General features: G+C 40.6%; 2 protein-coding genes across 3 annotated transcripts; one reads left to right on the top strand and one right to left on the bottom strand.

Annotated features, from left to right (window-relative positions):
* The first annotated feature begins 173 nt into the window (after nt 1-173).
* LOC132987083 (endoribonuclease YbeY-like) lies at nt 174-2,474 on the top strand. The gene is made up of 4 exons (XM_061053900.1): nt 174-734; nt 1,017-1,148; nt 1,469-1,537; nt 2,094-2,474. Exons 1-4 carry the CDS (start codon nt 525-527, stop codon nt 2,187-2,189), a joined length of 507 nt encoding a protein of 168 aa, XP_060909883.1. The 5' UTR covers nt 174-524; the 3' UTR covers nt 2,190-2,474.
* usp37 (ubiquitin specific peptidase 37) lies at nt 2,434-15,875 on the bottom strand. 2 transcript variants are annotated; one of them, XM_061053897.1, is made up of 24 exons: nt 15,726-15,875; nt 14,725-14,954; nt 13,308-13,458; nt 12,375-12,463; nt 12,170-12,285; nt 11,865-11,942; nt 11,580-11,668; nt 11,272-11,365; nt 10,833-10,982; nt 10,514-10,645; nt 10,274-10,397; nt 9,465-9,706; nt 9,251-9,368; nt 9,041-9,120; nt 7,781-7,945; nt 7,505-7,558; nt 7,176-7,320; nt 6,862-7,081; nt 6,172-6,338; nt 5,762-5,822; nt 5,345-5,460; nt 5,054-5,123; nt 4,745-4,883; nt 2,434-4,127 (listed from the first exon to the last, which is right to left on the bottom strand). In XM_061053897.1, the coding sequence occupies exons 2-24, from the start codon at nt 14,896-14,898 to the stop codon at nt 4,040-4,042; spliced, it is 2,862 nt and encodes a 953-aa protein (XP_060909880.1). In that variant the 5' UTR covers nt 14,899-14,954; nt 15,726-15,875; the 3' UTR covers nt 2,434-4,039. The 2 variants fall into 2 exon arrangements, with proteins under 2 accessions (XP_060909880.1, XP_060909878.1); XM_061053895.1 differs by having other exon boundaries at nt 7,176-7,323; nt 15,726-15,874.
* Between the last annotated feature and the right edge of the window lie 14 nt (nt 15,876-15,889).

Below are 15,889 nucleotides of genomic sequence, written 5' to 3'. Positions count from 1 at the left end.
GTTATCTCACTATAACAACAAAAAATATATTTAAAAAAATAAGACGATAAACTCACCTCTTACATGTTTCTTAGTTCGTTGTTATCTTTCTGTTCCGCTCGACTATGATTTCAGATTTCCGGTTCCGGTCCTACATATTTTTGGTTCCCCCCTCGCTGCAAAAGCGGTGCGGCTATTTTCTCGAATGGGGTTTGAATGAGCGAGCCATCACCTTTTCGTAAATTACAGAATAAGTTCAGTTCTTTGTTGTCATTCATACAAAAATCTTGACACATCTTCTGTTATCGGTTTCCATGAACTAAAGGTTGATACTACCAGGAAGTGTCACCTTGAATTCTGCCGGGAATGGGTTCAACATTGCTCGACGCTAAACGCTAAAACTGTCCAACCGTAAACGTTAATTTAAACAAAGTTAAATAATTGTTTTTAAACGGTCGTCGTCGTCGGTGGATTAATTTGAACCTCCATCTATGTCTTCTGATATTTTAAAGAGCATTCTTCTCTTTTTACGCCGAGTTTAAAGAATGGGAGTCGTACTCCGGAACCTCCAAAAGGTGGTGCCTCTGCGCCGCGCCAGACTGCGCAGAGACGTGGACATGCTGAGGCACATTCTGGGCGTCCAGAAATTTGACCTGGGCATCATCTGTGTGGATAACCAAAGGATGCAGCAAATAAATAACACATACAGGAAGAAAAATGTGTCTACGGATGTACTATCATTTCCATTCTATGAGGTAACTATGACAACATGGTGACAGTAAAGCTGTCAATGGACCTGCATGTTATCCTTTCTCTAAGAACTACCTGGACTCTGATGAGCTTAACAAGGGTCACCATGAGGTTTTTTTCTTCTTTAAATGCAATCTACTTTTAAATCATTATAATTTGTGTCATTTTTATAATCTTTACATTTTATTTTACCAGGAATAATTCCATTGAGATACAAATTTCCCTTTTCACAAGGAAGTCCGGGGCCAAGACACCAGCAATTGAGAGTATACTTTTTGTGTTTTAAGGACCTGAGACCGGGTAAACTGCCTTGCTCTCTTCATAGAGATGAGCTGAACCTTGGGGACATTTTCTTAGGGGTGGAGTTCGTGATGAAGCAGTGTAAGGAGGAGTCAATGGATCTGCATGGAGCCCTCACCGTGAGTAGCCCAAGCACTTTTGCATTGTGTTTATTTGATCTTAGACAAACATCTCAAAGATAATCTGCTGATTATTTTACAGGTTTTTCATAGGACACTGCTTTATATTGGACCATACCTTATGTTCAAATTTGCTGCAACATTTTCTCTCAAATTACAAAGTTGTAACAAGTCAGTTATGGGGCACTTTAAGATAAAGACAAATGCATAAAAACATTTTCTTGAGAAGAACATTGTGTAGATGTCAACAATAAGGCTATATTTGTAGTGACCTAAGCTGGCAATGACTCTTTCCTCTTTTCTTCTGCCTCATGCTTCAGGTTGTCACTGCACACGGCATCTGTCACTTGTTGGGCTACAGACACGAGACCGAGGAAGAGTGGACTGAGGTTTGTATAGAAATGACGTAGTTAACATCTCATGAGTTTAACACAATCTTTAGAGTTTTGTTTTCTAATTTCTCACCTTTTTTTGTAGCCACTCGTATTGTTCAGGTCAGTGATTCCCAAGGTGGTGGGGGGCCGCAGTTATGAGGAGAGGACGGGGAAGGCTTAACAAAAACAATGCACACTGTTTAACTGACTGTCAATATATGTTAAGGGATGTAGGGGCTTGAAAATATTTTCATCTGCCATAGGGGGGGCCAGAAGAAAAAGTTTTGGGAACCACTAGTTTAAGTTGTTAAATGTTCAGTTTTATCTGTGCGTGTGTGTGTAGAATAGGGATCTAACATTATGGAGAATAGTTGATCAACACTTTTATAAAAAGTCATTTTGCATTTTTTTGGGTCATCCTGAGTGTTGGTAACAGTTTCTGGGAAGACTTCATCTCATGAGTTCTCAGTTGATACTAAAAGTGTGACTTTATTTTCAATACTTCACTTTTACTATTTTTATGTAAAATCAAAAATTTGAGTAATAAAACCTCCTATTCTATTGTTTACAGATGCTGCAGAGGGAAAGCTACATTCTGAGTGAGTACAACAGACTCACAGGGAGACATCTGGAGCCACTGACCAAGAGGTGCTCTCACGACAGGTGACAGTGACAGCCACCTGCTTACCTTTTTAAGTCACACTAAATGTGCTATGGTGCTTGATATTGTTTATGATCCTGTAACAAGCGGGGACTCTAGTTTTACTCACGGTCTGCTTCATTCTCAAATACAAGAACACTGGCTGCTCTTTCTGAGGACTCTAATCACACCCGGCAGTGTTTAAGCCGGATCTCCTTTTCTGACACTGGATGTGTTCTGAAGTTTAAACATCAAACTGAAAAGTCAATGCACTTTCACTGTAATGTTTTATTAAAATCTGCTTCAAGAAGAGCCAGTTGTGTATGAAGGGTAGAAAAAAGTGTTTGATTTTACTTCACAAATACATTTTACCCTCTTTGCACTGCATTTGGGACAAGACGTTCAGGGAAGAGCAATGTTTCCGATATATAAATCCAAGGCTGGCTTTTAAAAAAAGAACACATTTGTGAGTAACCTTTGTCTGCTTCCATAACTGGTACAACAGAATACTTAAGAAAACCCCCGACTCTATAAGGCTGGGCGTCACAAACATGCTCAGCCCATGTTTTTTGTAACATGTTTATTCTCCTTGTTGGGAATAATTTGGTGTTTAAATACCTCCAGCAGATCCCTCGTTTCATGTGACACTAAGGCAATGGTGTACTGAAATGTGATTTAATTTTTTTTTAGTGGTAACAAAAAAGAAAGCAGTACAACCAGCGTCTAGTATCGGATCTAATACAGGAATATTAGAATACTCAAGTCTGCTTTGTTTAATAAGCAAGCACATGTGATAGACTAGCTGAAGAAGTTGAGCAGAGTACTGTATACTGGCCTTAAGGGTGACATAAGGCATTACACTACAGCTAGCGTCCCAGGTGGTCTAGTATTTATGATGTCTAGTTGCCGTGTCCTATCTCGATGGGTTCATTCAGATAAATCAACCAGTGTGTTGTAATAAATAGAAAATCTTGGCTCTTTATAAAGGAAACTCTGACTTACACATTGAAGGATTAACAAATATTTTCCAAAAAACAAAGTTGTGCAACATTCAAAGTAAAGCTTGTATACATACAGTATTTATAAAAGTATTCTTGAGAGGCACAAGGTCAAAACCCCAAAAGAATAAAGTGGGCTTTACTGAGAAAAAGCTTCAGTGAAAACAGGCTTTGTTATTATTACGCTTACAGATACTTTGTCTTTCAAATCTATAATATGGGGACATCACACACATACACACGTTAGTTCATAAGCACAGAAAGCAACGAGGCCAACATCCCCACACACACACACACACTCTGTGACAGAAAGCGGATTTGAGAACGTAAATATTGCACCACATGTACCCGCTAAATACAGCAACCCTCTAACTTTATAATAGCTTATACTCCAACATAGAATATATCTTTATTTAGTTTATATGGGAAATAAAGGGTCTGCAGAACATACAATCCATGAAGCACCATTAGTATCTTGGTGGTTGATAGTTGCTCGAAGTGAAAGTCTGAAAGAAGGGCATTAAAGTTTAAAGAAGTGTATCAAGCAACAAAGACGAAAAAACTTTTACAAAACAGTCGTTTCATAAAATCATAGCAAAGAAAAACTCCAGCCCCAAAAACATGGAGGCCGAATTTGATCCACTGAACATTTTAACTGCATTTCTGGTATCTTTAAGAGTCTTAAAGGTCAACACCTGTGTTAGAATCTTCAGGCGATAGCTTAGCAGAGTATTTATTAATCCGAGGAGGAAAAGAAGAGTCTGAAGACGACCCCCCAAGAAAGGACGGCAATCAGTAGTACTCAGAGCTGTTCAGTGGAGAACTCCATCCAACAGGGTTCAGCTGGGATTTTTCAGTGGCTGTCCAAAAACAAAGCGCTCAGAGGGGCTGCAGGACGTTCCTTCCTGCCTCTGAGGTGGCACTGGCTCCAGATCTCTCCATCTCGGACAGCTGCTCGAACACATCCCTGAAGTCACACACAAGAGAGGAAGGAGTGTCAGAGCGTCCTACAGCCAGCGAATCAAAACACACATACTATGAGAAACTTAAAAACTAGAAAATCTCCAAATCACCCTAACCCTGGTAAAAAGAACAGGTAAATTACTGGATAAATGTATTTAAGATATATTCTTTGGACAGGGTGTAAGGAGTCCCCCCCTCAAAAACAAACTGAGCAAGTGTTTCAAACCAGTAAAAAAACATGAATAAAGAAGTTTGGAGAAAAAAAGAAGACATTTCTTAAACCCTTTTCAGACTACCGTTTTTCTAGGCGCAAGGCAAAGTGACGTGTCCAGTTTTTTTTGTTGAAGTTTTGTCAATAATCGACTTTTATTTATCTCATCAGTTTTATTGCCAGGCCCTTTGATGCACCTCACCAGATTTGCACTACCTAGCATTTAGCAATCAAGTGGTCAAACATGGGCACAAGGAATAAATACAGACTCAGTAACTTAAAAAAATAAAAACAAAAGTTGAATCTGAGGAAATGATCAGAATCCAGCTTTGTCATTACAGGAATGAATGCAACACTGACATTACCAACCACGTGTATCAGACAACTACTGGTGTATTCTGCCAACTCACTTGTGCATGTAGAAGAAGATGTATCCACTGCGTTCACGGTCTCGCTGCACGGCGGCTTCTTGTGTGCGTGACACTTCCAGGTCATTGTAAGTCAGCCACGACTGCTTCTTCATGTCGTAGACATCACTGATGTAATGACCTTTGTGGAAGAAAGAAGACAAAGGTGGTTTGTGGACACTCGAGGGGACACAAATAGCATGCCGAAGGTTGACAGGAAGTCCTTAAGACCAAAGACTATACCGGGTGATTTTACTGGCAGTGTTGTACAGTACGCGGGGTAAATCTACACAAATACACACATACACTTACCAGAGGAGGAGCTGCTCCCAATGTGACTGACGACACTGATGAGTCTGAAAGAGTTGGCCAAGTCACCACTCTGTGGGTTACAACATTTTGAAGCAGGTTAGAAAGAAGGAAAGAGGTCAAGTGTATTTTCATTTTGAGTACATCTACAACTTGTATTCATTTGTTTGTAGTCTACAAATAGTTGACTGTGGGAATAAATTCAAACAGAGCAGCATTATACATATGATTGAGCTTATTCCACTTGTTTGAATTTAGAGGGGTGACACATTGTGGCAGCTTAATGTTAAGTACCTCAGCGTTCCTCTTCAGGTTCTCAGCCTCAGCTTCGGTGTACTCCATGTCCAACACGTCCTCGTTGCCAGAATCATCGTCTGAGCACAGCAGCTCAGGGAGAGAGTTGTTGAACTCTGTTGGGTCAGAAGGAGATAATAGTCAGGCACAGTCACAACAAAGTGAGTCTAACTAAACAGTTATTATGTGTCCTGTGTACTGCATAGGGAATGTGTTTGTTGCTGTAATGTTTTGCTTTGCTCTGATGGTGTCAGCCTGATGGCTTTTGCTTATGTGGAAAATCTAAAATTTGAAAAAGTGAACAGCTGTTAAGAGATTCCTTACTCAATGTTTCCCTTCATCACTACACAAACAAACTCATAACAACCACATGCAACAATATAAAAATAATAAATGGTACTTATTCTTGATTCCTACCTTGCAGACTGAGCTCAGTGGCCCTCTTCAGATCATCATCCTCTCTCATCTCTTGGGCCTCCTGTATGAGTCAAGGTGCAGACAAGAAATAAAACTGTTAAGATCAAGTGCAAGAAATGCCAACAATGCATGTTCACTCAGGTAATAACTGCTGGATTTTAAACGTTTTCTTGCTAAGAACATGCTTCAGATTTTTAAAGTAACAGCCGCTAGGACTGGATAGTTGATAAAAACTAAAATAACATGAAAAATTAAGATAAACATGTTTTTTTCTTTGGCAAACACCACTGTTGTTACTCTTTGCCTGCATCACTAATTGTTTCCTGGCTACACTTTATTATTGAGATGCAGCTCCATTGTTGCACTCTGACAGAAAAGCCCTGCAGAGTTCATACTGCCTTTGAGCTTACATGTTCCTGGAGGCTCTGGGCTAGAGCTTGCTGCAGCTCCTGTTCTTCCCTCTCCTGATCCAGACTGTACTGCTGGACCCAGTCGAGTTCCCCTTGCTGTTGGACACTCTCTGGAGTCTGGTTCTCCTTGTTCTCATCCATGGTCAGGTCCAGAGAATCAAGGACATCTACACAAGATCAACATATACATGTCAGTTGAATTAAACAATGTCACCTTGCCTAAGTCAAATTCATATTTCAGGCAACCCAGAACACTGCTGCTCTACAAGATTATTATTATAATGTAATATGTTCAGACAATCTCCTACCACATGTACAGTACATTTCAATTATATGTTTTAAATGACTCCCCCCTTCTAGAAAACATTGTATTATATAGAGCTGGAACATCAAGTGGGTGGATATGTTGATCGTAAGAAATTTGAGGCCAAACTTTTTTGATAATACATTCTTTGTCATAATTTCCTGAAACATTTGCTGATTCAAACCTTTGTACATTTGCTGCTTTTCTGTCATTCGAAAAAGTCAAAGAGTGTTCTTATGGGTTTTTAGACATCTGATTCGACAAAAGAAGAAATGAATGGTGTCATTTTTGGCCGAGGGATTTCTCACTGTTTTGGAATTTTGATGGACGAAATGATTAAATGTACCCCTACAAGTGAGTGTTGTATCCTCCTGACGTAAGACTACCTGCTGGCGGCTTGCTGCCGGTTTCCATGAGATCTGTATGATATGCCAGGTCATGAGCATCTGTGTCCCCAAAGCCCGTGTCCGGGCTGCTCGTGGGCTCATCCTCCAGCGACGTCGGAGCCGAGAGCCCAACCTCTTGTCGACTCATCTCAAGCACTGCAGCAAGCATCTCGTCATCGTTAATGCCACTGAAGTCTGCTGCATCAAGTGTTGCTGCCCGCTGAAAAGACATAACTGTGTGAGAACAGCAGCAGAGAAGAAACAAAAAGAAGAGGCACAATTGTAAGTGCCTGGGTCTGGTAGCAAACGCCTACCTCTTCTGGTCGGTCATCGTCCTCAGGGAGACAGCTGCTGAGGCGTCGCTTACGGCTCTGGTTCACTTTTCTGGTGGGCTCTTCTTCACAGTCAGAATCCATGAGGACAGATGTGCAGCTAGAGGTGGCCACTTTTCCTCCGATTCTTCTGTACACATTCGCAGGTTCAGTGATTATGTTTACAAGCAAAGGTGGAGTCACAGTGCTCAGTGCTTTTCTCAAGAAAATCTGTTTTCTGCCAGTGCAATGTAACCCTTATTCCCCTCACTTCTTTCTCACTATTAAGTAAAAATATTATGTAAAAGTCATGCAGAGTTTGCAGTACTTACCTGAGAGGGGCTGTGGAGTTGTTGACCAATGGGGAAGTTTTAAGTGTTCTGGACCTTTGACAACAACAAAGAAACCATTAAGAAACTTTCCTTGGAATCAATAAACCATAATTTTTAACCACCTGGGTCTAATCTAATGTAACCATACCCATTATCAGGCTTTTACTTAAAACCATTCTGATCACTTGATAGCTCAGGATGTAATTACCCTGATTATGAAATGGATTTACAGTTTTATTTTTAGACCTTATTTTGAAGGCGTTTAAGATTTCTTACATGGAAGTTTGAGGACTCCAGCCGAGGCAAATCGGAGGTCGTGTGGATTCCGAGCAGTGTGAGAGCAGGGTCAGGTATCTGGGAATCACCACCTGTTGACCCAGCTTGCTGTTCATAGACAGCTGAGCGTTAAAGCTGTACCGTTTCAGATGAAGGATGAGTACTCTGAGGGGAGAGAGGATGGATCAGAAATCAAAAAGGAATACTTTTTTTTTTTTTAATCAAAAGCTTACTTTTTTACTAATTGTGATTAAAACATGTTAAAAATTGTATCATCCATATGCTTAAAGGGATACTTCACCCATTTGCATTAAGCATTGTATCATTAGAAACTTGGTATTATTTTAGAATGGTCGTGCATCCCGCCCTCATTTCCCCCTGAGACTGGAAAGTTCTGTATTTCGAAGTCTGAAAAGGAGCTTCCAGTGACCCAAATATTGTCATATTGCGTCACTGGAAGCTGTTGCGGTTAGCGGTGTGAAACTTAACGTCTGCCATACTGCTTGGAAGCTATGCTAACAGGCTCTATGGAGAAAACTGATAATGGCACTGAAAAAATATAAATATAGTGCCGAGACGGATGCTGCCGACAGGCCAGTCTTGTGTTTTGGCTGCTGCGGCCGCCGGGGCCGCCAGCTGCCGGGGCCGTCACCGCCGCGACACAAGACCGGTGCCGCCAGCCACTGCCAGCTCAGCAGCCGAGACATAAGGCCTGCCTGTCGGCGGCGGTGAGGACGAGGAGCCCGGGCCGGCTCGAGCTGGGGCGGACTGGTAGTGTCGGTGCTCTCACTGTTTGCCTATGGACACAGACATAGAGTGTTTTCTGACAGGAATTTCCAAGATCAATTCTAGAAGAAATCTCTGAATCAGTTGAGGAAATGTCCTTACGTGTTGAAGTAAATATGTCTGTAAATGTTTTTATTACTATATTTCTACTGCTATATTGTATATTTTGGAGAAACTGTAACGATCGAATTTCCCTCTGGGATTAATAAAGTATTTCTGATTCTGAAATAGAGGACCTTAGTGGGAGTGGCCTGCAGTGCTGTGCATTCAGGGATTTGATGTCTTTCATCCACATGAGCCAAAAAGACACTTACTGCCTTTTCTCGGCCAAGAAGGCACCAACTTCAAAATGTATTTCACATTTCTACTACATATATGACCCAATGTCAATACAGATTCATGTTTCAACGGGTGAAGTAGCCCTTTAAATATTTGACCCTGACTTTGACAATTTCTCAGTCTGTGTGTAGATACCTGGGCAGTTTGCTGAACTTGTGTGTAACTGTCGCTGCTTTCCCATTGCACTTTTCACACGAGTACTCAATTTCTTCCATCTGCAAAAGGAGAAAAATAACTTCTATCATTAAACAGCCAAAGCTTGTTTACCTGATTGAGTCTCGTTGGCTCAGATATACAAACGTAAAAATTAATTATGACCATAATCTCTTACTGAAAACAACTCACCCTGAAAAAGAGATCCAGAGAATCCTGGATAGAACGAAGCGGGAGGGTTTTCTTTCTGCGTGGTAGGTCAATAGACAAATCATTGAACTGCTCTCGTTTGGTCACCACCTCACCACAGCTGCAGAACAACAAGAACATTTAATGAACTAATTATTTTATGGATTCCTCAATTATACAGAGAAATTCAGATCCTCAAGCAAAGGACTGTCCTCACCATTTGCAGGTGATCGTGTGCTGCACTTCAAACTCCATGTTGACCGCCACAGGGCAGGTGTAGATGCGGGAGATGTCAGCTTCCTCCCCGGGCTCTGCCTTGGTCGTCGATGGCGTTGTCTCTGGGCCGTTCTCACACCCCCCAGAAAATGAAGCTGCAGCTTCGTTCGTCCAACTCTTGTTCATTTTCTCCACATCATCCTTCAACTGGTCCAAACATTGGCTCAGGAACTCGTGAGCATCCTAAATAAACATTGAGGCATGTATAAATTTAACCAACTAGCATATATGAGAAGAAATGTGAAAAGAAGTGAAAAACAAAGATTTATACCAAATGTAGTGCTTCAATGTCATAATGACACACCTACAAGGATTTCAGGTTACACATGCTGTTACTAAACATCAATTTAAAAGGAGCCGTGTGGTTCTTGTTTTGTCCCTTAAATTCAATGTTTTTTTTCCTTTGCCATGACTTTTTAAATGTAGTTGATAGGTTACAGCTCCTCAAACTGTGTGTGGGCATTGTCAATTTCTGCAACAACCATACAGTGCTTTTTTTCTGCGAGGGGGCCATGAGACACCAGAGTCCTTTGATGCTTTTGAAATGCACCCTAAGATGCTCTCTTGTTAGTTGTGTTCAACCTGTTCTTATTTTGTTTTATCTGATTCTTTAACCTTATGATTTTTCTGTTATGCACACACAGTACATGACATCGTTCATGTGTGTATTTATGTGCATGCCTGTCTTTGTGACGCACAGTTTGCTTTCATAGGAGCTATACAATGAACTGTTCAACAGAGATATCTTACATTCTGCATGTTTCCAGAGAAACGCTCAGCTGTGGAGGAGATGGCACTCTTCACTTTCCTCAAGAGGTCCTTCTTTATCTCTGGACAGCCCACATCCTTCTTGACCATAAGGTGAGCAAACCGCCTGAAGGAAGCAAAGATGTCACATAGAATAAAGTGAAAAATCTGTAACTTTACAGATATATTATAAAATAGCTTGATGCATTGTCTAATTTTTATATTCAGAAGTGAAAGTCTTACCTTAGCAATGCATTAACGGGCACCTTCTTCCATGGGATGCTCTGCCTCAGCATGTCATTAGAGAACGAGGGGAGGCTGAAGAGCGACTGCAGGATAGCGTTCATGTAACAAGTGTTGCCAAGGTTGGAAAATCTGCAAAACATGAATTTAAAATGACACAATGCCAGACACAAAAGGACAAATATCAAGGCATAGACTTTGGACCTTGATCTTCTCCAGGGATAAGAGACTTAGCCTTTATCATGTATGTTTTAATCAATATTAATATCAGATACACTGATTCTGCTAAAACTTCTGGTAAAATCTTGTGAACTCTTACCCTTGCAGTGGCGGCTGAGGCTGGGCCAAAGTGGAAGGCCTCTGTTTGTTCCAGCCACCGTAGTCCAGGGAGGGCCGAACCTTCTTGAAGGGAGTGGAGTGATTTGGCAGCATAAGGCTTCTCTTGGTGGTTTGTGCTGTACTGGATGGCCTTAGGGGGGAGGGATTAGTAAAGATTTGGAAAGTTTGATTATAATTTCTCAATTCAATTTTCGCAAGCCATAAATCCCCTTAGGTAATCATAAGCCTAAACTGTGTAACCTAAAATCATTTTCAATAACTGAGCTGTTTCCACCCCCCCAGTGTTTTACTTTTAAATGAAGAACACATCAGAAATAGGTTTTTCCCTGCTCGAGTATACCATTACAAAGATGCAGATGTGTGTGCTGAAAACTTGCATTCATCAATTCTGACTTTGGGGTTTCACAAAAGCAACTTACCTGTCCAGGAAAGAATGGCTCTGGCTGTAGTCTTTAGTCACAGATCGGCTGCCATAGAAGGATGTTGGCTGAAGTGGTGTTGAACCCAGTGGAGCTAAAAAGAAGGACAAATAATGTGGAGCATAAACATCAAAATGTAATGTTATACATATCACCCCATTAAGGGTCTCAGTTTGCAAAAGGGCAGCTACAACACATGCTCTAAAACCTCTAAGTTTAGCAGAAGATAGTCGTACGTGGTTGCCAACATAAGAAGCAATATAGAAAGTTGATTAAGTTGCTGCAGATCGGTTGATGTAGGAGTTTACCTGAGCCCCTGTTCTCCTCTGCCTGCTTCAGTTTTTCTTTGCAGCTCAGTAAAAACTTCCGGGATGGATCTGAAGTGGCCTTGTTGTTGCTAAGGAAAAGAATATAATTATAACTTCAAAGCTTTTATTTGCACGTGTAAATGAACAAACTTACATAACTGTTTATTTTATCATTCTGGTATCTGTCTTATCATTTAATTCAACAATAAGCCACGGAATTCAGCTCACTCTGTGTATCCAGCAGGAACACAGCTCAGCCTGTGCATTGAGGCGTGTTTCTTTTACCTTGAGGAGTCATTTTCCTTGGGGTAGTCCTCAGTCAGATCACTTTCAGAGTTCAGAAGTCTCTTTCTCTTCTCGCTCCTGGAAAACAGTGACAGAACATTTCATGTCACAAACCTGAGCTACCCATTTCTAAGTTGGCAAGAAAGGAAAAAAACACAACACCGTACAGGACATGCATGCACGAAGACTCACCAAGGACACAGGACATGGGGCTGTTGTTGTACTTAGTGTAACTACCAAACAACAACTGTCCTGTTTTACTTTGCCATTTAAAAAAAAAGGAAAAAGGTGAATTTTCTTCACACCTGTTCTCAGAGAGTCCAGTGCGAGTGGGAGTGGAGGCAGCTCTACTCGGGCTGCCCAGAGGCTTTCGTGGTGTTGTGTCCTCCCGGCTGTCTGCACCCTGCCGCCTCTGTGTTGCCTGGAAGATGTCAGCAGTCTGATATTAATTCAAATTTTTGTTGTATGCTTCTTTAAATTTTAGATGTTTAAATATCTATTCTCGCTCACCTGTCTGTCACCGGTCGGACTGGTCTCATTTTTCGCAGAGCGGTTCCCAAGCACACCGAAGTTTGCACTTCCATGGGAGGATTTTAAAACTGCAAATAAAGCAAGATTTAAAACTCAGTATGAAGCATGTGATTTGGATCACTATCTGAATAATTATAAGGTTATTTATCCTCATCCCAAAAGCCACAGAGCACCATAGAATGTGACCACCTGTTGCAGGTAATACGCTGACTCTGAGAGAATAAAAAATCCTACTAAAAGATGTGATCCAACCCTTTACATTCCTACTCAAACAGCAAACAGGAAGAGTTTGTTCAATTGACATCAGTTCCAAAATGATGCGGTTACATCTACGAGAAGAGCTATTTAAATGTGTGCTGTTGCTTTCATGCAAAGGGCAGACAGTCTATCCTTAGTGGTGTTAAAGAGTACACCACACCTGCATCTAACTGGGCTAAATAACAGTTACAGGTATGTTTACACGATATCTAATGTGCAACCACTAGGCTGCTAATTAGCTATCTAACTGACATCAGCGATGCACTCTTCCTGTGTATTTGTCCCCTTACTAACAGGGAGCTGCCAGACAAAAAAACAAAATCATAAAAATTACATAAATGTGGGTGTTGGTGGCCTAGTGGTGGCCCACTCTCTCACTCCCTGATATCTGTCTCTGTCCACTCTCCTGTCTTTCTAATGAAATGCATAAAATGTCCCAAAATAAACCTAAATAAAATAAATAAATGTTGACCATCTATTTGTAATCAAAGGAGAACAAAAGGACAAGTGGTTTACTGGGCCCATATGCATGCATGAGGCATGATAATACAGCCCCAAAAATAACATTACTCAGAGCAATGGTTCCCAGCATTTTCTTAATCTTACTGTGAATCCCCAAGAAAGCCTTCTTAAAATGAACAGAGGTGTAATTACTTGTCTTTCCCTGCTTCAGCTTCTCCAGGTATTCTTTAGTCCTCTGAGCCACAGTCGTGGGCACCTTATCCAAAGTGATGACACTTGTGTCCTTCAATGTCAGTATGATTCGGTTTGAATTGTGGATGATGTTCTTGACATTCTGATTCAGCTGAGGACAGAAAAAAATGTGAAAAATATGAATAATAATCAAGCACACTTCATGACTGTTTGTTTCTCTTACATACAGCAACAACTAAATTTGTATCATTCATTCATGTGATCCAGAAATGAATTTGTAGAATTTAGACTGAGAAAATATGTTCTTTGTCAGACCAAGTTACTAATAATTCAGGCAAAATATGGTTGAATAAAAGGGTTTTTATTAAGGCCTTATAACCTTTGACCCTGTGCATCAAAGCAAATTTTTGTTTGTTTGATTCCAAACTGTTACAAGCCCGATTAGCAAAAAAACAGACTCATGTCAGCCAATTTCATTTACAGGACTGGCAGCATCGTCAATATATGACGCTTGACATGGAAGTCATTTTGAATGGTTTCATAAGTTTAAGCAAGTTTACAGATATTAATTTGTGTAAGACCAAAGGATTTTGTAAAGAAGACGTTTGACTTGTCATAGGGAGTAGAGCACAGGTGTTACTAATAACTAAAATGAACTATAACGAGCTGCAAAGTGAATTTATCTGTCATTAATCTGATGATAAACACCTGTACTATTTCTACTATATGGGTCAAATGTCAACCTGTAAGCCCTATAGTAAACCACTATATGGTTAGGAAATATGTCTGCTCCTTATAATATCCTTAAATTGATTTTTTTGTTGCCATGCTCAAAAGGCTCTCATAAGTGGAAGCCCATTTACATGCATCAAGGTGCACAGGACACATTTTGAGTGTACATAGAATTTTCTTGAATTAACCTGCGGGGGATGTTGAATATCACCAAGCATTTGTTGATATTCAACATACCCTGCATTTCAATTTATAAGGGTGTTATACAGCATAGCATTTCTTTAAAATGTAGCAACTGATTCTCTGGCTTGTTGTTTTTGGTGTACAATTCACAAGGCACTCATTTTTCGTCATAAAGCATTCCACGTTTTGATCTTTTGTGTTTTCTTGTATCTCATTTAATGAGTTTTCAAATAAACATGGCTCTATTCTGTCTGCCAGGTGTGTTAATCACTTACTTGCTCATAGATATTTCTTAAAGGGTGTCAAGACCATAAAAATAAAAATCCTGCACATTGATGATAACTTAATCATCTAACAACAATAACATTTCAGCATCTAGTTGTTTTGATAAGCAATAGCCTCAATGTGACAGCTGTTTCCAAAAGAGTGCGAGAGTGTTTTGCTAAAAAAAAATAACATTCAAGTGAATAAACAAAACCATAGTTTCTGTAGCTGCACATACCTGAAACGTTTTGGCCGCTCCACCACAATTGAATCTAAGGCAGAGGTTGACTTTGTTCTCCTTTTCCAAAATCTCAAAAGTTCCTTCTTTCCACCTGGTGGTGCCCAGGTCCATGCTTGTAAAGCGCATCTTAACAGCGCCGCCGCTGGAGACTTTGGGCACTGCGGTTGCCATGGCTTAATATCCAGTATGTGCACTTTGGAGGGGTAGGACTTGTGATCAAACAAATCCTGATCAAGAGGCAAGATAAAAACAGACTGTCAGCTCCAAACATAAACATAAAACAAGATGATCAATGTGGTGTTTTAATCACAGCAATGCAACTGAATGACTGCCACTTGCTGCATAGATAAATATTTAAAAGGCTAATGAGCTTGATAATAAATTACTAAAATATATCGTTGACATTATGATATAATGCAATTAAAATAAATGAATGAACTTACGACTGTGTGTTTTAGTTAACACAGCTAAAGAAAGGCTTCTCTATTGAGCGCTTGTTGAAAGTCAAAACAAACTCCAGCAGCAGCTACACAGGAGGTACTTTGCATTTGACAGCTGATACAAAAGTAGCTGGTGAATATCCACAACACAAGAAATGCACAGCCTGCTAACGGGATCATGGAGATCCAGTAGAGCCTGGTTCGCATTAGCCATCAAACTAGCCCATTAGCTGAATCTGTACCGCGGCAGTAAGCTGCACCAGACTACAGCTAACTTCTCCTTCTGTTAATGTTATTCAGACAACACGAGCAGTCAAGACAAACAGCAAAAAAACAGCATGAGACGAGTTACTAAAAAACAACTAAGGTGACCCTAAAACCAGTGTGAATGCTTAGGATGCTGTTAATGTCGTCCACTCGTCCACAGCCGCTGAATGGATGGAGGAGGCCGACATTAGCGGGTTAGCTAGCGGGACCTAGCTAACTGGCTAATTTGCCTGATTGTAATTTGATGATGAAAAAAACAAGAAGCACCGTTTGTTTACTTCAGTTATTTACCTGTCGACGGTGTGTGCTCTTGTTGAAAACTTATTAATAGCAAACGCGTTCTCTGAGGTCCTCCGAGGGAAGAAAGTTTTGTTTTGCCGGCATTCACCTGCTCCCCAGTGCGTATGTTGTTGACAGTGGACCCGCACACGACGCTTCGCAGCGCTACTCGATGA

Source organism: Labrus mixtus, chromosome 13, assembly GCF_963584025.1.
Source record: "Labrus mixtus chromosome 13, fLabMix1.1, whole genome shotgun sequence".
Lineage (NCBI taxonomy): Eukaryota > Metazoa > Chordata > Actinopteri > Labriformes > Labridae > Labrus > Labrus mixtus.
Note: the sequence above shows the minus strand (reverse complement) of the source record. Positions and strands in the feature narration are given on the sequence as shown.

Bases quoted from the DNA above. Each gene is read 5' to 3' on its own strand.
- LOC132987083 (XM_061053900.1), top strand. From the start codon at position 525: ATGGGAGTCGTACTCCGGAACCTCCAAAAGGTGGTGCCTCTGCGCCGC. The intron at 1,149-1,468 runs GTGAGTAGCCCA...CTCATGCTTCAG, and splicing joins ATCTGCATGGAGCCCTCACC to GTTGTCACTGCACACGGCAT. The intron at 1,538-2,093 runs GTTTGTATAGAA...TATTGTTTACAG, and splicing joins CCGAGGAAGAGTGGACTGAG to ATGCTGCAGAGGGAAAGCTA.
- usp37 (XM_061053895.1), bottom strand. From the start codon at position 14,898: ATGGCAACCGCAGTGCCCAAAGTCTCCAGCGGCGGCGCTGTTAAGATG. The intron at 7,082-7,175 runs GTAGGCGTTTGC...ATGTCTTTTCAG, and splicing joins ACGATGACCGACCAGAAGAG to CGGGCAGCAACACTTGATGC. The intron at 5,461-5,761 runs GTAGGAATCAAG...CTGACCCAACAG, and splicing joins CACTGAGCTCAGTCTGCAAG to AGTTCAACAACTCTCTCCCT.